Source organism: Aquarana catesbeiana, linkage group LG03 (genome assembly GCF_042186555.1).
Source record: "Aquarana catesbeiana isolate 2022-GZ linkage group LG03, ASM4218655v1, whole genome shotgun sequence".
NCBI lineage: Eukaryota > Metazoa > Chordata > Amphibia > Anura > Ranidae > Aquarana > Aquarana catesbeiana.
Genome location: NC_133326.1, coordinates 615609513 through 615625574, shown reverse-complemented (window position 1 = coordinate 615625574; position 16062 = coordinate 615609513). Strand labels below are relative to the sequence as shown.

Below are 16062 nucleotides of genomic sequence, written 5' to 3'. Positions count from 1 at the left end.
ACATTGAAATGTGATGATATACAGTCAGTGTATTAAAGGGGAGGTCCGCCACTGCAAGAATTAAAAGCCAGCAGCTACACATACTGCAGCTGCTGACTTTTAATAATAGAACAATTACCTGTCCTGGAATCCAGCGATATTGGCACGGCAGCTGATGTTTCCATCAGCTGTCGGGTGCTGCCTCCGCCATAGTCAGTAAGGGAACCCGGTAGTGAAGCATTACGGCTTCACGCCGGGTCCCTACTACACATACGTGAGGCACCCGCTGCACTCTCCTACTGGCCTGGCGGCAGGGGGAAGGAGGAGGAAGCCGAGTGGTGACGTCAGCGGCTGAGACTTCCGGAACTGGGGACAACGTACCTGTCAAAGACCAGTATCCACACTCCCCACCCCACTTTTTACCACTTTTGGGTGGAACACCGCTTCCATTTCTGAATCCTTTGTGCTGGTGGTTGTATCAGCTCACTGTCACAGATCAGGGATCCCTCGCTGACTCAGTGCCAGTTCACACAGGGGCGACTTGTCAGGCGACCTAGCCGCCTGACAAGTTGCCTCCCGTTCTGTACAATGGAACTGTTCTAATAGGAGCGACGCAAGTCGCTCCGACTTAGAAAAAGGTTCCTGTACTACTTTGGGGGCGACTTGCATAGACTTCTATACAGAAGTCGTTTTGCAAGTCGCCCTGGAAGTCGTGTGCAGGTCGCCTCGGTGAGGCGACCTGCAAGTCGTGCCTCCCCTGTGTGAACCGGGGCTCACTCTTTAGGGAATGTACATGTGTGGGCGATCAAAATTTAGGTGGGATCGTTGCAGGAGTAAACCGTGACCTTGTCTGTAAGGCCTCCTCATGTACACGGCTGCTGGTAAGGCTTTTTTTTTCAGCTGCCCCTAAACTCTCCTCTGTTATCTTATCAGTACATGTACACAGGGTCGTTTAGTCGTTTCTAGGCAGTTGAGTTTATAGGCATTTTTTTGGAATGCAAAAAAAAAATGCGTTCAGAAGCTGAGTTTACAGGCATTTCAAGCGCCAAACGCTTCTAAACGCGGTAATTCGTGTTTAGCAACGTTTCTTTTACAGGCGTTTTTCATTTTTGGCTATTTTTTTTTTTTTTTTTTAAACGCGGCAAAACTAACGTTTTAAGCAGAATGTAAACAATGGAGCTCTCATTTAAACATTTTAAACTGTGGGGCCCTTTTAGGTCCTGTATGGATTTCAAGGGGGACTTCACACCAATAGAAAAAAAAAATAAAAAATTTGTGCCAGGTCTGAAGTAGTTAAGCATACTGTAATAGTCTAATAAAGCAAATGAAAAAATCAGGTTCTGCAGTCATAGCAACCAGTAGATTCCATCATTCATTTTAGAGCAGACACATAATGAACTATGCATTGCCATAATTATGGTTGTTAATGCATGCTTTAAAGATTTGTGAACTCGCTCTGCAGTGACGATCTGCTTTTCAAGATTTGGCATGATTACTGTGTGTGTGTTTTTGTTTTTTTTGTTTGTTTGTTTTTTAATGCACTTTTGTATGGGGGTTTTAAAATACAACTTCCACATTATCAGAATCCCTACTCTGATTCCCCTACAAAGAGTAATATTTGACTAATATTTATTTTATAATACTGACAATTTATGTGGCACTTTACATACAGTCCATTCACTCCAGTCCTTGGGCTCCCTCCCCTGTCACCATTTTTCTCTTGGTGTCAGAAAAACTTGTTAGAAGTGATTCATGCTGATAGCAGAGGAACGGGGCAGCAGACAGAAATGACGCTAAGGGCTCATTTACATTTGCTTCAACATACATTAAAGTGCCTAAAGTGACATGGGGTATTTGTGAAGCAAAGAAAAAGCAAGGTGTAAACAGGACTGTAAGCTAACCATTTTATTTAGTAACAGCAAGTGTAAATGAGCCCTTAGTGCTTTTAATTGAGACAAGTACACATTATAGAGGGATATGCTTTGTTTATATTTCATGTCTGAGGTTTACAACCAGTATTAACAAAAAAAAAACTTTTAGTAGTGCTTAGATAATGCATTTTGCAGTGACACATTCTTTCATGCCTCTGTTTTATATCCCCCTTTTCTGTGTCTGCTGTTCTGCATGTCTTCATTATTCTCCCATGCTTACTGGGCCATTCACTCCTGTTATGGTCTACTAAGTACTCAATCCTGACTGCTAACCTGTGTTCTTTCTCACATACTTTAGGTGCCTCTTTTATGTGTTAGTTTTGTATGGCTGATAACAGTACACATAGCAGATACTGACAGTGTACAATAGCTGTGTGTAATTTTTTTTCTATTTTCTATACCTGCTTTGATAAGATGACACATGACAAAGACACTTGGTTTGAACTCTGTAGAAGGTTTAGCAGTGATTGTTGTGCTGGTATGGGCCTCTCCACACTGGCCTGTGATATGAGGAATCCTCAGTGATGGAGCTCCCCTCAGGCTACTCCCAGATTCCATCAGCTTCTTCTGTCCTGACCTGTTTCTCAGCTCAGAACAGCTGTGGGAAGAGCGTCTGAGACCTGCAAATACCTCCACGTTAACCTCTTCCCTGCTGAGCAGGACTCATGACCTGAATATGTGTTTTTATTTTATTATTTTTTTCTTTCTAGGAGATAGATTCTTATATTGTACAAGCAAAGGAACGAGGCTACGAGTCTGTGGTCACTCTTGGTCGAAGGGGTCTGAATATTGCAGCTACTGCTGCCGTGCAGGCTGCCACTAAGGTACTTCATAAGTCTATTTGGGAGATTTTCTTATTAAACTACAAAGTGGATTGGTGAAAAAAAGTAATTATTTTTTAAAGGGCTTAAGAAAGCTAAAACCATTCATAAAATGCAGGCCCCAATGTGTAGCCTTTGGAATTCCATGGCATTCTCTCTGGTTAACACAGCAAAGAGAACTTTGATTGAGAGGCTGGTCATATGATCATGACGGGTCAGGTAACTGGGCTTTGTCGTGTGTGTGTGTGTGTGTGTGTTTTTGTTTTTGTGTGTGTGTGTTTAGTGTGTGTTTTTTTGTTTTTCCTATTTCTTTTGTTTTTGTTTTTTTTTTGTTTTTTTGGTGTGTGTGTGTGTGTTTGTGTGTGTTTTTTTTTTTTTTTTTAAATGAATAAATGGAATTGCAATGCAATCTATTCTACAGTTAAAACAAATGCGAACATAAGTCAGAATGAAAATCCTCAACATCTCCAAGTAGATAGGGGCTTTACAACCAGTTTATTTATAGAACAATATCATGGTAGAAACTAGACGGAATACCAAAAACAACATACAAGCTTTTAAAACAGAACCCGTGACTCTGAGGAGTCTAAATTACAGACAGCCACAACTTTCAGGTAACTTGGTTCCCCCTGGTGGTGAATTTTCAAATCGAATAAATGTGTAGTATGGTGTAATTTATTATTATTATTATTATTATTATACAGGATTTATATAGCGCCAACAGTTTACGCAGTGCTTTACACCATTAGGGCAGACAGTACAGTTTCAATACAGGGGGAAATCAGAGAGCCCTGCTCGTTAGAGCTTACAATCTAGGAGGGAGGGTCAAGTTATACAAAAGGGTAATAGCTATGGGGGATGAGCTAATGGAGAAAGTAGTACAGTTGTTAGATGGAGGCAGGATAGGCTTCTCTGAAGAGGAAGGTTTTCAGGGATCGCCTAATACACATGAGCAGACTTTCCGGCAGACTTGGTCCGGCGGACCGGACTCCGTCGGACAATTCGATCGTGTGTGGGCTCCAGCTGACTTTTTTTTTCCCCCCCAAAATTCTGACGGACCTAGAAATAAAACATGTCTCAAATCTTTCCGACGGACTCGAGTCCGGTTGAAAAATCCGCTCGTCTGTATGCTAGTCCAACAGATTAAAACCGGCGCTAGGGCAGCTATTGGCTACTGGCTATCAACTCCCTTATTTTAGTCCGGTCGTACGTCATCACGTACAAATCTGTCGACTTTGGTGTGTTTGTGTGTAGGCAAGTCCGTTCATTGGGGAAGTCCGCCGATAGTCCGTCGGACCAGTCTGGTCGAAAAGTCCGCTCGTGTGTACGCGGCTTAAAAGTGGATAAATGTGGAGACAGTCTGACAGATTGGGGTAGCGAATTCCGGAGGATGGGCAAGGCTCAAGAGAAGTCCTGGAGGCGGATATGGGAGGAGGTGATGAATTTATTCAAAGGACCACGTGTAACAGCTTGGCTAAAATACAAATTAAATTATTTATGGACTTTATTGCGGTAGTAAATTCTTGACGCACAAAAAAAATGTATCCCGCAAGGCAATATCATAATGTGCTAATATGCACTGCATACTAGCACATTATGAAAGATTTGCCTTGAAACGAAGCCCTCCGGCACATAGCTGTACTGTTCCTTCATGCGCTGGTGATGTCTCTGGCTGCTGCTTGCCAGAATAATATTCAGATATTCATTTTACCAACAGGTACGTTTTTTATCATAAGCTTACCTGTAGGTAAAAATCAATGTGCATTTTATTACAACTTTAAAGCAGTAATAAACCCAGAAGCAAACTTTTATTATATTGCAACTTGCCAATTCTTGTGATGTGATGACTTTTTTTTTTTTTTTTGTTTTGTTTTCTTTTTTTCTTTTTTCACCTGGTGCTCCAGCCAGTAAGTTGTCTTTTCAACAGAACAAGTTGTCCTGCATATGTAGCAGTTCAGAGAAACCATTTACCACTGACGGGTGCTTAACAATGGTCCCCTTTTTATTTTATATATGTATCACATTTATCCTATAAGCAAAAAAAACAAAACAAAACTTGTGACTGCTTATAAAGTGTTAGCTGGAGTTCAGCTTCAATTTCTTAGTGTATCAAAGTCTACTAGTCCATCTAACACTGCCCTCCCCCAGACTAACAATGCTGCTGTCCAAAGGTGCCCCCTGTGCTCCTTCATCCAGAGTGGAGCCACTATAATACAGGAGGCGTGTCACTGGCCAGATCACCAGGTGAATACATAAGGGAAAGAAGCCAAAAAACGAATTGGTAAGCTGTAATATTACATTTTTGATTTTGGGTTTAATACTGCTTTAAGGTAGATGTGGACATGATCAATGTAGTTTATGGATGGATAATTACATTATATTATGTGGCAAAGAGTTTGTCATCAAGTATAGAAAATTTAGTTTGGTATGATTGGCTGAGCACAGACACTACAGATCCAGGCAATGCCAGGCTATTCCTCCTGAGGGCTCCAAAAAAAGTTTTTTACTGGATCACACCTTTGCTGTAGCACATAACATGCTGCTGCTTTACAGGGCTATACTTTTTGTATGGCACCCCATGCAGTATGGCAATACACCTACATTGCAGCACACAGTAGTGCGTTGTGTTAGGAAAAAAAGGCGTCATCTGCGATTTTCCGCACTTTGGGTGCACTGGGAGTCCAGGTAGGCCCCTTGCACATAGGCGTCATAATTTACCGATTGTTTACTCAGGTGTTAAGACATGAGTAATGTTGAGTATAGGCGAGTAAAATTCTTCATTACCAGTATTGTAATATAGTCACTTATACTCACATAAACATTAAACGAGTAAACTCGTGTATGAGAGTAAATTACTGCACTCAAATGAGACATTTTTTATTTGTTTTACTGCTCTATACTCAAAACTGTATTACTGATCTCTTTACAGCTGAGTGCAACGTCCCATAGAGAACAATGCATCTCATTTCAGATCAGTAAAAAAACTCAGCTTTTTTTACTCCCGTGTGCAAGAGGCCTTATAGATGCAGATAACAAAGAATTATCCCCCTTGGGAACGTGACTTTCAAGGCGACATGAACACCAATAGTTAAAGTACAAATTTTATTACAAAAGAAATTGAAACATAATGATAAAATCTTGTCTCTGCAAAGACAAATGCATAAATAAAAAAAATAAATTGTTGTGATACATATAGAGATACTTTGGAAGGGAGATCTGTATTCGTATAATGGTTCATTTAACATATTATATGGTCATGCATTTGATAATAAAAAGACCTGTATAGGGTCAGTTGTACATGGAGAAATAGCTGCCCACGAGGTCAATATTACCCCTACGGAGGTCCACAGATGTAAGGCATCAGACAATTTACCCTGGATCACTATGTTTAGTTTCCAACTAAAGAGCTGCAACGGACGAGACATCAATCACACTGAGCCTGGGGATGCCAGGGTAATGCCCATTAGGTAGGGAATTTCTCAAAGGCCCGTGCCTACTATAATGGTTGGTGTCACTGAATTTGCTAAGGTTTATTATTACTATATGTTGTATACTGAAATCTAGCAAAGTTTTTCTGTAACTAATTAATACATTTTTATGTTTAGGGACAAGGAGCCCTGGTTGGGCGTCTGCGCAGTTTCAGCATGCAAGATCTAAGGGAGCTCCCGGATGATACCCCACTAAACTACAGAGACCCACTTTATCCAGATGGAGCTGATCTCCAGCGACGCCCCATTAGTGAGTCATGACTGGGGGGGAATCCCTATATTTTATAGCAGTAGCTGTAAATCTGTTGTTTTTTTTTGTAGTTTTATATAGCTGTGGTTAAGTAACTACCATAAATATAAATCTAGAAAATGAATAAATCATTAAATCACATATTGAAATGACCGAATACTTCTCTCTCCCTTTCCTTTTTTCTTCTCTGTCCCCTGTTCATGGAGGCCCTGACAACTAAAACTGAAAGTCTTGACTTTCCTCTGTGCAAGGCCCAACTCTCATATTTACTCCCTAGATTGTCTCCCGGTTTACCGCCATTATACACTTACACCCCCTCCCCAATTCCCCTTTCCTACCTATTGGTGTAGGTCATAGAATGTGTATTGTTACTGTAAACCTAACTTATATTATGCCATACATATTGATCTGAGTCATCATAACCGTTACTGTTTTCTATGGCTCATAGCCACACTCGGTACCTTTTTTACTATGTTGATTACATTTGTACAGATCATACAATATATCTTCCAAAACTTTAATACAGACCTTTTGATAGTAAAATTACCAAATACATTTTCAGCATTGAAAAAAGAACCATAGGAAAGGATCAAGCAGTCAGCCTGCTTCGTTTTGTGACGTTGACACAGCTGTGCTAGCTACAGGTTATAATAATGTATGCAGTCTGTTCAGCGCTGGGATGTGCTTAAAAATAGTGCAGTGAATTGAAAATAAAAGCAGCTGTCTGTTTTGGACCCAGACATCTGCAGGTAATCTGATTTGGCTCTGCCTTTATCGAAGGATGCCAGTGCAGACACTTTATCGGGGGGGGGGAATTTACTAAAACTGGAGAGTGCAAAATCTGGTGCAGCTGTGCATGGTAGCCAGTCGGCTTCCAGGTTTTATTGTCAAAGCTTCATTGAACAAGCTGAAGTTAGAAGCTGATTGGCTACCATGTACAGCTGCACCAGATTTTCCACTTCCAGTTTAGTAAATCTCCCACTATGTAATTTATTATGGTGAGTGGGTTACACCAGAAGTGTTGCTTTTATCTGCCATGTTTTCCTGGTTTAATCCAGCAGACAGAAGACACTTACGTATTAGCAGGGTCAGTGTAACCAACTGAAAGAAGGCAACAGAATAGAGCAAAAGTTTAACAAAGTTGTTCTTTCAGGACAGTCTACTGCAATAAGGGGATTTTCATTACTCCTGGAGTTCTACAGTAGTAAGGAAGTTGTGTGTTTTTGTTTTTTTTTTTTTTTGTTTTTTTTTTTTTCCTGTCGCCCACACTACTTTCCAAGTATGCCAACTACAGGCATAAAAAATTCAGTAGCACGTGTAGAAAGTAGAATGCGGTTTATCTGCCTCTGCTTGTGGTTTGGATGCACTATTTTGGAAGCAACAGTGTTGTTGAAAGTAGTAGTGGGCTTGTGGCAGGATATGGATCTTGTCTGCAATGTCAAGTTTTCGGGGCAGTAATGAGAACCATACTGGTGTGAGTGGGTTGAGTCAGTGGATGGGGTCTTGCGTATTTGAAATTAATACGGTACTATTGTGCCTCCTATAAGCAAACCTGTTTCTTGGCTAGTATGGTCAAAGTACAGGTTTGCTCTTTGTACCTTCCTTGAATAAGGCAGGGTGTACAGTACAAGAAGGGGCGAGAATTTAAAGTTTTCTTTAAAGTGCTGAATTATAAAGCTTGTCAGAGTTCAGAAAAAAAGGGGACAGCGAGCTGAAGTTATACTCTGGAGAGCTCTAATTAGAAGGAAGGGACACGCCCCCCTTCACATGGCACCCAGGAACAGAGCTGAGGCTGTCAATCAGCTGGAGTTCCCTCCCCATCACCATTTTTCTCTTGGTGTCGGGAAAACTTGTCAGAAGTGACTTATGCTGATAGTAGAGGAACGAAGCTGGAGACAGAAATGACAATTAGTGCTCTTAATTGAGACAAATACACACTATAGAGGGATATTCTTTGTTCATATTAAAGCAAGTGTAAGCCTCGGACATGAAATATCAGTTAGACTGATAAAATTACTTTAAAAATCCAGTTTCGATGACGACATGGAATTTTCCATCTGTTTACTTTCTACAGTACTTTATTTTGCTGGTTTGGGAGTCTCTATGTAATGTTGAAGTGATTTCTTGGGATTTGCTAAAACTTGTTTTGTGTGTTGGTTTTTTTTTTTTTGGAAGGTTATACCACTCAGTCCCAAGCTGACAGTGACTCTATGGATGAGAGGTGGTCGGATTCAGAAAACAGAACTTCAGCGAGAACACGGGGCGGTTTGCCTTCAAAACCATTGCAGAGGAGCCAAAGCCTGAAGGTCAGCAAGAAGAAGGGGCTGAGTAGAGAGGTGAGAATCGGCCTGTTTACACTATGCTGCTGTATTGTGCTTGATATGCAGAGAACACCGCACTTAAGCACTGTACAGCATGCCATATAAATGGTCCTGTATTGCTGTATCTTGGCGCCCTTTACACAGTCCTATGTTATGCTAGATCACACACATCATGTGGTTGTGCATACATTTTACCGCAGAATGCAATAGTACTGGGATGTGGGCATAGCATGCTGCTGTTTTGACTAAAGGCAAAAAAGGCTAAATACAAAACAGAAATGGCTACAAATGCGGATTTACCAGCCAATGGACTTTCTATGTCTTGTCCTTTGCACATACTTGCCATACTGCATGTCTAGGCATGTGACTTCACATTTTTCTATCACAGTTTTGCAGCATTCTGTGTTACCTGCCTGCTGATTTGACAGTGTGCCAATATATCACCAATGGGATGATGCACTTTGTAGCTCAGTAAGTAGCCAGGTGAAGCAGGAAGCCTCAGTAGCGAAAAGTAATGATACCTGCCAGGCTATGCCTTGTGGTAGAGATATCTAAATCACAATATGGGCTGAAATATGTAGCGTAGAATTAAAGGCAAAATTATTATTTTTTTCTTTCAACTTTTTCATGTTGTATCAAATAAGGGAGGGTTATAACCCCTGTCTGCTTTTTGTTACCTTATCCCTTGTAAAAGAAATAAGCATGACAGGTCCTCTTAATGTAGAGATCTGGGGTCAGAAAAATATAGATTTATTTATTTTTATTTATTTTTTTTGCTTTAAAAAAAAATTGTTTATTTCCACCCTAGACCAGGAGTGACAATGTCACCTTGTCTGTCTGGTCCTGCAAGGCCATAGAGGCGATGAAAGACCTTCTGGTCTTTTATCGCCTCTGTGACCAGGCATCTGCACCGTCGGATCGTTTCTCGGGCACACTGGTAAAAAGGTTAAGTCCGAGAAACAGTGGCGGGAAAGTGAGTATGAGCTGCTTGGCACGCATTCGTGAGACAGCCACTGGCTGAAAAAATAAAATACCGGCGTTATGGCTGCCATAACCCCTGGTAAACCACTTCAAAGCAGCAATGTATATATACATATTGTGGTCTTGAAGTGGTTGAGTACAGATTCTCAAATCCTTTAGTAAATCGGCCTTGATGTGGTGATATTGACATGTCATGTTCCTAGGTCCTCATAGCGGTGTTTAACGCTTTCTATTCTGATCCATGTAGCTGTTTATTCTGATATGGCAGTACATCCATAATAATCTGGGTATAGGAGCTATATAATACAGATATGATGTGAGGTAATGGCTGTGTATTTGACATATGGATGTCTTCTATCCTGATTTTCATGGCTGTTTTTAAATGTTGTATACCCTGACCTTCATTGCTGTTCTGTGTTACCCTGATCTTCATGGCTGTATTGTGTATATGTATTTATTCCCTGATTTTCATGGCTGTATAAGAGCTACCCCTCCCCATCCAGTCTTTACCAACCCTGCAGCATTTCATTCAGTGCCTGACCTCTTGTAATTGTGTGATGAATTGCAGGCATCTGTAAAGAGCAGCAGAACGCGAGTGAAGAAGAAGGTGGTTCAGTCTGATGCAGAGATGTAACCAATGGAAACTAGGAGTATACCGGAGGAACTAGCTCCACTCGTGCCCTCAATAAAGAAAGCTGAAAACACTGAATTTTATTTTCCTGCTCACACTGGCTGTGTGTTACAAGGCATGCCTTCACAGTGTGCGTCGTCTGTAAATATTGGATATGTGTTGCTGTCTGTCACTATGTCTGATGGGATATGTCCATGTATACAAGTACATGCAGATCTATGGATATGTCTCTCTACAGATACAATTGTTTTTTCTTTAAATTTCCATTTATCCTTTTGCCTGGAAAGCCATAATTCTCATTGCTACCAGTCTTTAGATCATAATTCATCAGTAATAGCGGGAGTGGTTTACGGAGGCCCCTCCCTCTGCTGTACAGTGCTGTTAACCCATGACTACATGGAAGGGCAGGATTCCTGTAACAATTTAAATGGATGGGGCTAAATCCCTTAACTCTCTATATATTCTATCTGTTCCTATCACATTCCCTTACTCTTAATTCGTTAATTTTTCATTTTGGGAGAATAAAGTCTTACTTCCAGGCATCCAGGTAGAGACTAATCTCTAATGAACTCGGTTTGATTGGAATTCTGCATGTTTGGAACTGATGGGGAAATTGCCACTTCCATTTTAAGAGCGATTTTCTTATGCAATTCCCCCATACCCTGCATTTTTTTTTTTTGTCTATACTAAACTTTTACACCTCAACCAGGAGTCAGAGAAGCCGCTACACTGCTGTACACCACCATGACAGACTGCGCGCCTCCATGCACGCTTCATTACTGAACAACTTGTGTAAGACTGCACTACAAACTTTGTATGTTGAACACTGCCAAAAAATTTAGTATATGTCTCCTGTACCATATAAGTGTGTTACTCTTTATTGAGTTTTTTTTTTTTTTTCCTTAAGTTTTTCTCACTTTGGGAATTGGGGATTCTGGTTCTGTCTCCTGAAGATCTTTTATCTTTGCTGTTTGATCCCTTAGATGCACCTTCCGATTCTCAGCATTGGGCCACATGTTCTAGAGACTTTCATGCTATGCATTTTTCGTAGTGAAGCAGCTGACGAAAATCCAAAGAGATGTGAGCTGTCTCTGGGGAACATGCAGCTCAGGATTGACTTATGTGTATAGCAAACTTTTAATGTGTGTCGTCGCAGCATCAGAATTCTGGAGTTTTGCAGCTAGACAAGCCTAAGGGCTCTTTCACATGGGGCGGATCAGTGATGATCCGCCCCAAGAACATCCGCTTGCTCAGCGGGGATCGCTCCGCCGATCCCCGCTGAGCAGGAAGATGACAGGTCCGTCGCTGCACACTGCAGAGACGGACCTGTCAGAGCGCCGCTCTCCCCTATGGGGGATTGGGTGATGACGGACCGTAGAGTCCGTCGCCACCTGATCCGATCCGAAAACGGATGGAAAAGTAGAGTTTTCCTCCGTTACACTTTTTTGGATCAGAGCGGGTCGGATGTCACCGCTGACATCCGACGCTCCATAGACCTCCATGGAGTGTCCATTCAGGTCCGCCTAAAAAACTGACAGGCAGACCTGAACGGACAGTCCGTGTGAAAGAGGCCAAAATGTTCCATACTTTGTTTTATATAGTACAGCTGAACTCATTTCGGGCAAAAGCTGAGGGAGGTTTGTAGTTAGTGCAATGTGATTGCAGAGCTCTACTGTCATTGCCAGTTTTGGCATTTATTTACATGTGTGGGTTTATTCTTTGAATAATGCAAAGAGCCTAGTCACTTTACTAAAATCAGACCAATATAAAATGGATTGTGATTGGTTGTTGTGGGTCCATCAGTTTTATTCCCTGCTCTTGTTTTAGAATAAGCCCCGTAGTCATTAACAATGCAGTCCTGCAGACATTGTGTTCCATATACATAGATTTTGGGTGCCCATTAGCGGGGTTTTGGGAGTTTTTGCCTTTTAGTAAAATGTTACACAAGGCCTGAATGAGCTGTTAGCACCTATTGGTGCTTTTTGCATAGATCAGCATAAATCTACCTACACTAAAGTACGAAGTCACCTTTTATTCAGCACAAGTAGGCGGGGCAGACAAATTCTCAATAAATGGTGTTCTACATCATGTTCTGTTTTGTCCTTTTGTACCCAGTAAGAAACAATCAGTTTGTTGTCTTGTGGGAAGTGTTGTATAGAAGTTATTACAATTTGAAGTTGGTCTCATTGGATACATCTTCAGCCTTTACATGCATAGCCAAACAATGAATCCTACTTGTATTGCATTTGTTTTTTCCCTGCCTTACTAAATCAAGATTGTCACAAGATGGAATTAGATTTTATAGGGAACCCTATGGTTGCCACCTCGTCCCTTTAAACCCAAACACATATTAATTACACAGGATCTGTGGCTGATTAAGGTGGTAATTAAACTCACTTGGTGCCTTATCTGCATTTAATTAGCCTCAGAACCTGTGTAATTCAAATGTGTTCGGGTTTAAAGGGATGAGGTGGCAACTCAAGGGAACCAGCCTTTGCCTAAAGTAATACAAGCTTGTAGTGCAGGCACCTTTTAATGCCAGCAAGTAGTTGTAACCTAGCATGGCAGGAAGCTGCACACCACTGTTGCATTGGGCATAACAAACTTTATTGTTCCAGCTCCTCTCTCTGGCATGCTTCACCCCCTACAGGGGCTTGATTGTTGAGATGTGAGCATCTGATATTGTGATAGGTATGGGCCTTTGAGCGCTACAGGGGACACTAGGTACTTGTGTTGGCCTTTAAATGATCTGTACACAGGGTTCTTCTCAAACCAAGACTAACCTCAGTCCCCTCTGCATGCTATGCCCCACCGCTGTCAGTCAGATACACAGCATGTTCTGTCACCTGAATGACAGGGGCAGGCTTGGCACTGGGAAGGGGTAGTACTTAATCTTGACTTGTAAAGTGTTGCGTCTCTGTGTACAGCCTTGGTCTAGGATTCATGGGGATCCACAGACTCCTGGATTTCTAATGGGATTGACCGATGTCTGCACTACAGACTTTATTGTTGGCTTAAGCACACTTAACAAAATCAAGTTGTCAGAAGGTCAGGTTTACTTTAGGCTCCGCTGATTAGCGATGGACTACCAGCCACAGGGCTTGTTTTAAAGATCATCTCCAAGCAATACGTGAAAACTGACAAGAAGTGCCTTAAGTTTAATCAAGTAATCTTAATATATGTTTTTACGCGTCTGTTTCAGCAAACCTGTGGCTTTTTGTCTCGTTACTCTTTGCTGTGCACATTCCCCTTTCTCTGTCTGAAACACAATAAGAGCTCTACAATACATTTGCAATCTCAGGAATTGGTGTTCCCAGAATTCAAATAGTCAAGTGGGCTGGTGCCCTCAAGTTGTGTATGGGTGAAAAACAAGGCCTGGGCTAGTAGGATGCACCTTTTTTAAGGCTTTTTTACATTTTTAAAAAGTAAATTTAGATTTCTAGCATGTTGTAGAGCTGGGCAAAATATTTGATTCATGCTGTAAACTATTTTGCAATCAGAATATAGTCACATTGTGCACAGAATACTTTTTCTTTCTTGCAAATGTGCCTCTGTTGCTTGCCGGATACACAGTTGCTGTACACTTCTTCTTTCAGTTATTGTGAAGGTATGTGTGTACAACATTTTTTGGGTGCACTAATTTATTTTAACTGTTTCATATTTGTTATTTGAATAGTATTTGATCATTTTGATTTAAACATTAATTTGTTGTACTGATTTAAACCAATAATTGCAATATTTGTACGTAAGAAAACCTTTAACACGCTAACCTTTAAAATTGGACCCTTCTCCATTTGGAAATTCAAAAACAAATTTGATTTTATATATTGTGTATCTTTGTTGTTTTATGGCTGTACCTTGAATGCGCTATTGATGCCCCAGTAGAAATCTTCATACACTGCCATGGAGAAACTAGATGCATAGAAACCTGGCTCTGTAAATGAGCTGTAGTTAGGAGCTGAGAGCCGTGTCTGTAAGTTTGTAAGCCACATCTGAACATACTCAAATGCTCTGTACATGTTAAAACTATAAACTAAATATACATTTAGTTGAGGGGAACCTAAACCTGACTTCTATGTAACACGTGATTTTCATGTCTGGATTGGCAGACAATGTGTGCAGGCAACTAAACAAAGTTTTTATATAGGACTTGTATAGATGCAAGCCTCCTGGCTGAGAAGACCACAAAAGCAGAAGCTTTTTCAGACCACATGCTTATTTTAGATCTGGGATTCAGTGAATTGGTTCAGCTTCACTGCCCTGGAACCAGCAAGTGGCATCTAAGTTGGGGAGAAGCCAATACCAGTACAGCCTTCTCCATACAATTGTTTTGCCCTGTTGAAGGTCCTCTTTAGGAAGATGCAGAGGGTGATCTTACCCTTCATGTGCAGGCTATTCACTCTTTGCTTTATAAATCTTTTACCACCTGTAGGATATTTTGGAAATTCCAATTGCCCACAATGGTGTAACGACCATGAAAGTCTTTTGTTTATAAAGATACAGAACATTGTTTTATGTTTATTTTCTTAGTTTTTCTTTTTGATCTGGGAAAATTTTAGTTTTGAGAGGGACTTGGGAACATGTTAATTTTGGGAGGGACTTGAGTTACAAATTTGCACTCTCTCCCTTGTCCTAAAATTCTGATCCCACGTCTATGCAAAAGAGAACTACAAAGGTCCTTTGTCTTTTGTCTTTTGTTGTTTTTTTTTTCTATGTATTTATATATGTTAAATGTCTACTGTAATATGAAGCTGCTCGGTGTTCTGTTAATGGAACAGCGTAATGATTTTCCAAATGCAATGAATTCCATGTATTGTGAAAATGCACATTCATTATGCAGGTGCCAAAGTTTTAGCGCCTCTGGTGCTGTCACCTGATGAACAAAGTGTCCTTTTCTCTTGTCAAATCTATGTTTACAAGATGATCCTTATGTAGCTTGCGGTCTTCACCTCAAGTGCCTGCTATTTTTTACCAGTTTTATATTGTTGGCAACTGTTATCTTTTTTTTTTTTTTGTTGATATCCCTGTAAATAAACTTTTTTTTGTTTTTGTTTTGGTTTCATTGAAATTGTGTAGTTGACTTCTTTTCTATTAGCTGATTATTTTTAAGTGAAATGGTTGATGTGAAAAGTTGTGGGGTGTGTTTTTTTTATTTTTTTTATAAATACCTTTTTGATAAGCTGGATATGTATGCCTGATCATCTTGTGGGTGATGCATGCTCTAATTTATGGCAGTGTGTGTGTGTGTGTGTGTGTGTGTGTGTGTGGTCAATACAATGTGAGGTAAAAGCAGGTTTTGGTCATAGTTACAGGTACAGTGTGCTTGGGTTACTTAGTGTTACTAAACCCAGGAACTTGCATTCACTATATCTGGTCTCCCACAGTACACAGAACATGGTAATGCAATTATTTTAGTAAACTGCTAAATGCCTTTTCTCATCAGCAGTACATAAGTCTTGTGACTTCTATAAGTGTCTGGTTAAAGCTTGTAGGAGGAGTTAATTATTTTTACTCTTGACTGTCCTATATGGCTGCAGGACCCCTGACCCTCTGGACAGTGCTGATGGCATGGACTTTCCCAAGAGAAAAAGATTCTAGCAATACACACCAAACTGAGCAACTGAGCATGTGCAGCTTGACCCCCCCCCCCCCAGGCTCTG

At 40.7% G+C, this 16062-nt stretch overlaps 1 protein-coding gene across 1 annotated transcript in view; it reads left to right on the top strand.

Annotated features, from left to right (window-relative positions):
• REEP4 (receptor accessory protein 4) overlaps positions 1–15470 on the top strand; it is a 35335-nt gene extending 19865 nt beyond the window's left edge. The window contains exons 5-8 of the mRNA XM_073622268.1: positions 2621–2734; positions 6337–6469; positions 8645–8805; positions 10340–15470. Coding sequence (XP_073478369.1) covers positions 2621–2734; positions 6337–6469; positions 8645–8805; positions 10340–10405 — 474 coding nt within the window. The 3' untranslated portion in view covers positions 10406–15470. The remainder of the gene's footprint in view (positions 1–2620; positions 2735–6336; positions 6470–8644; positions 8806–10339) is intronic.
• Positions 15471–16062: the final 592 nt, after the last annotated feature.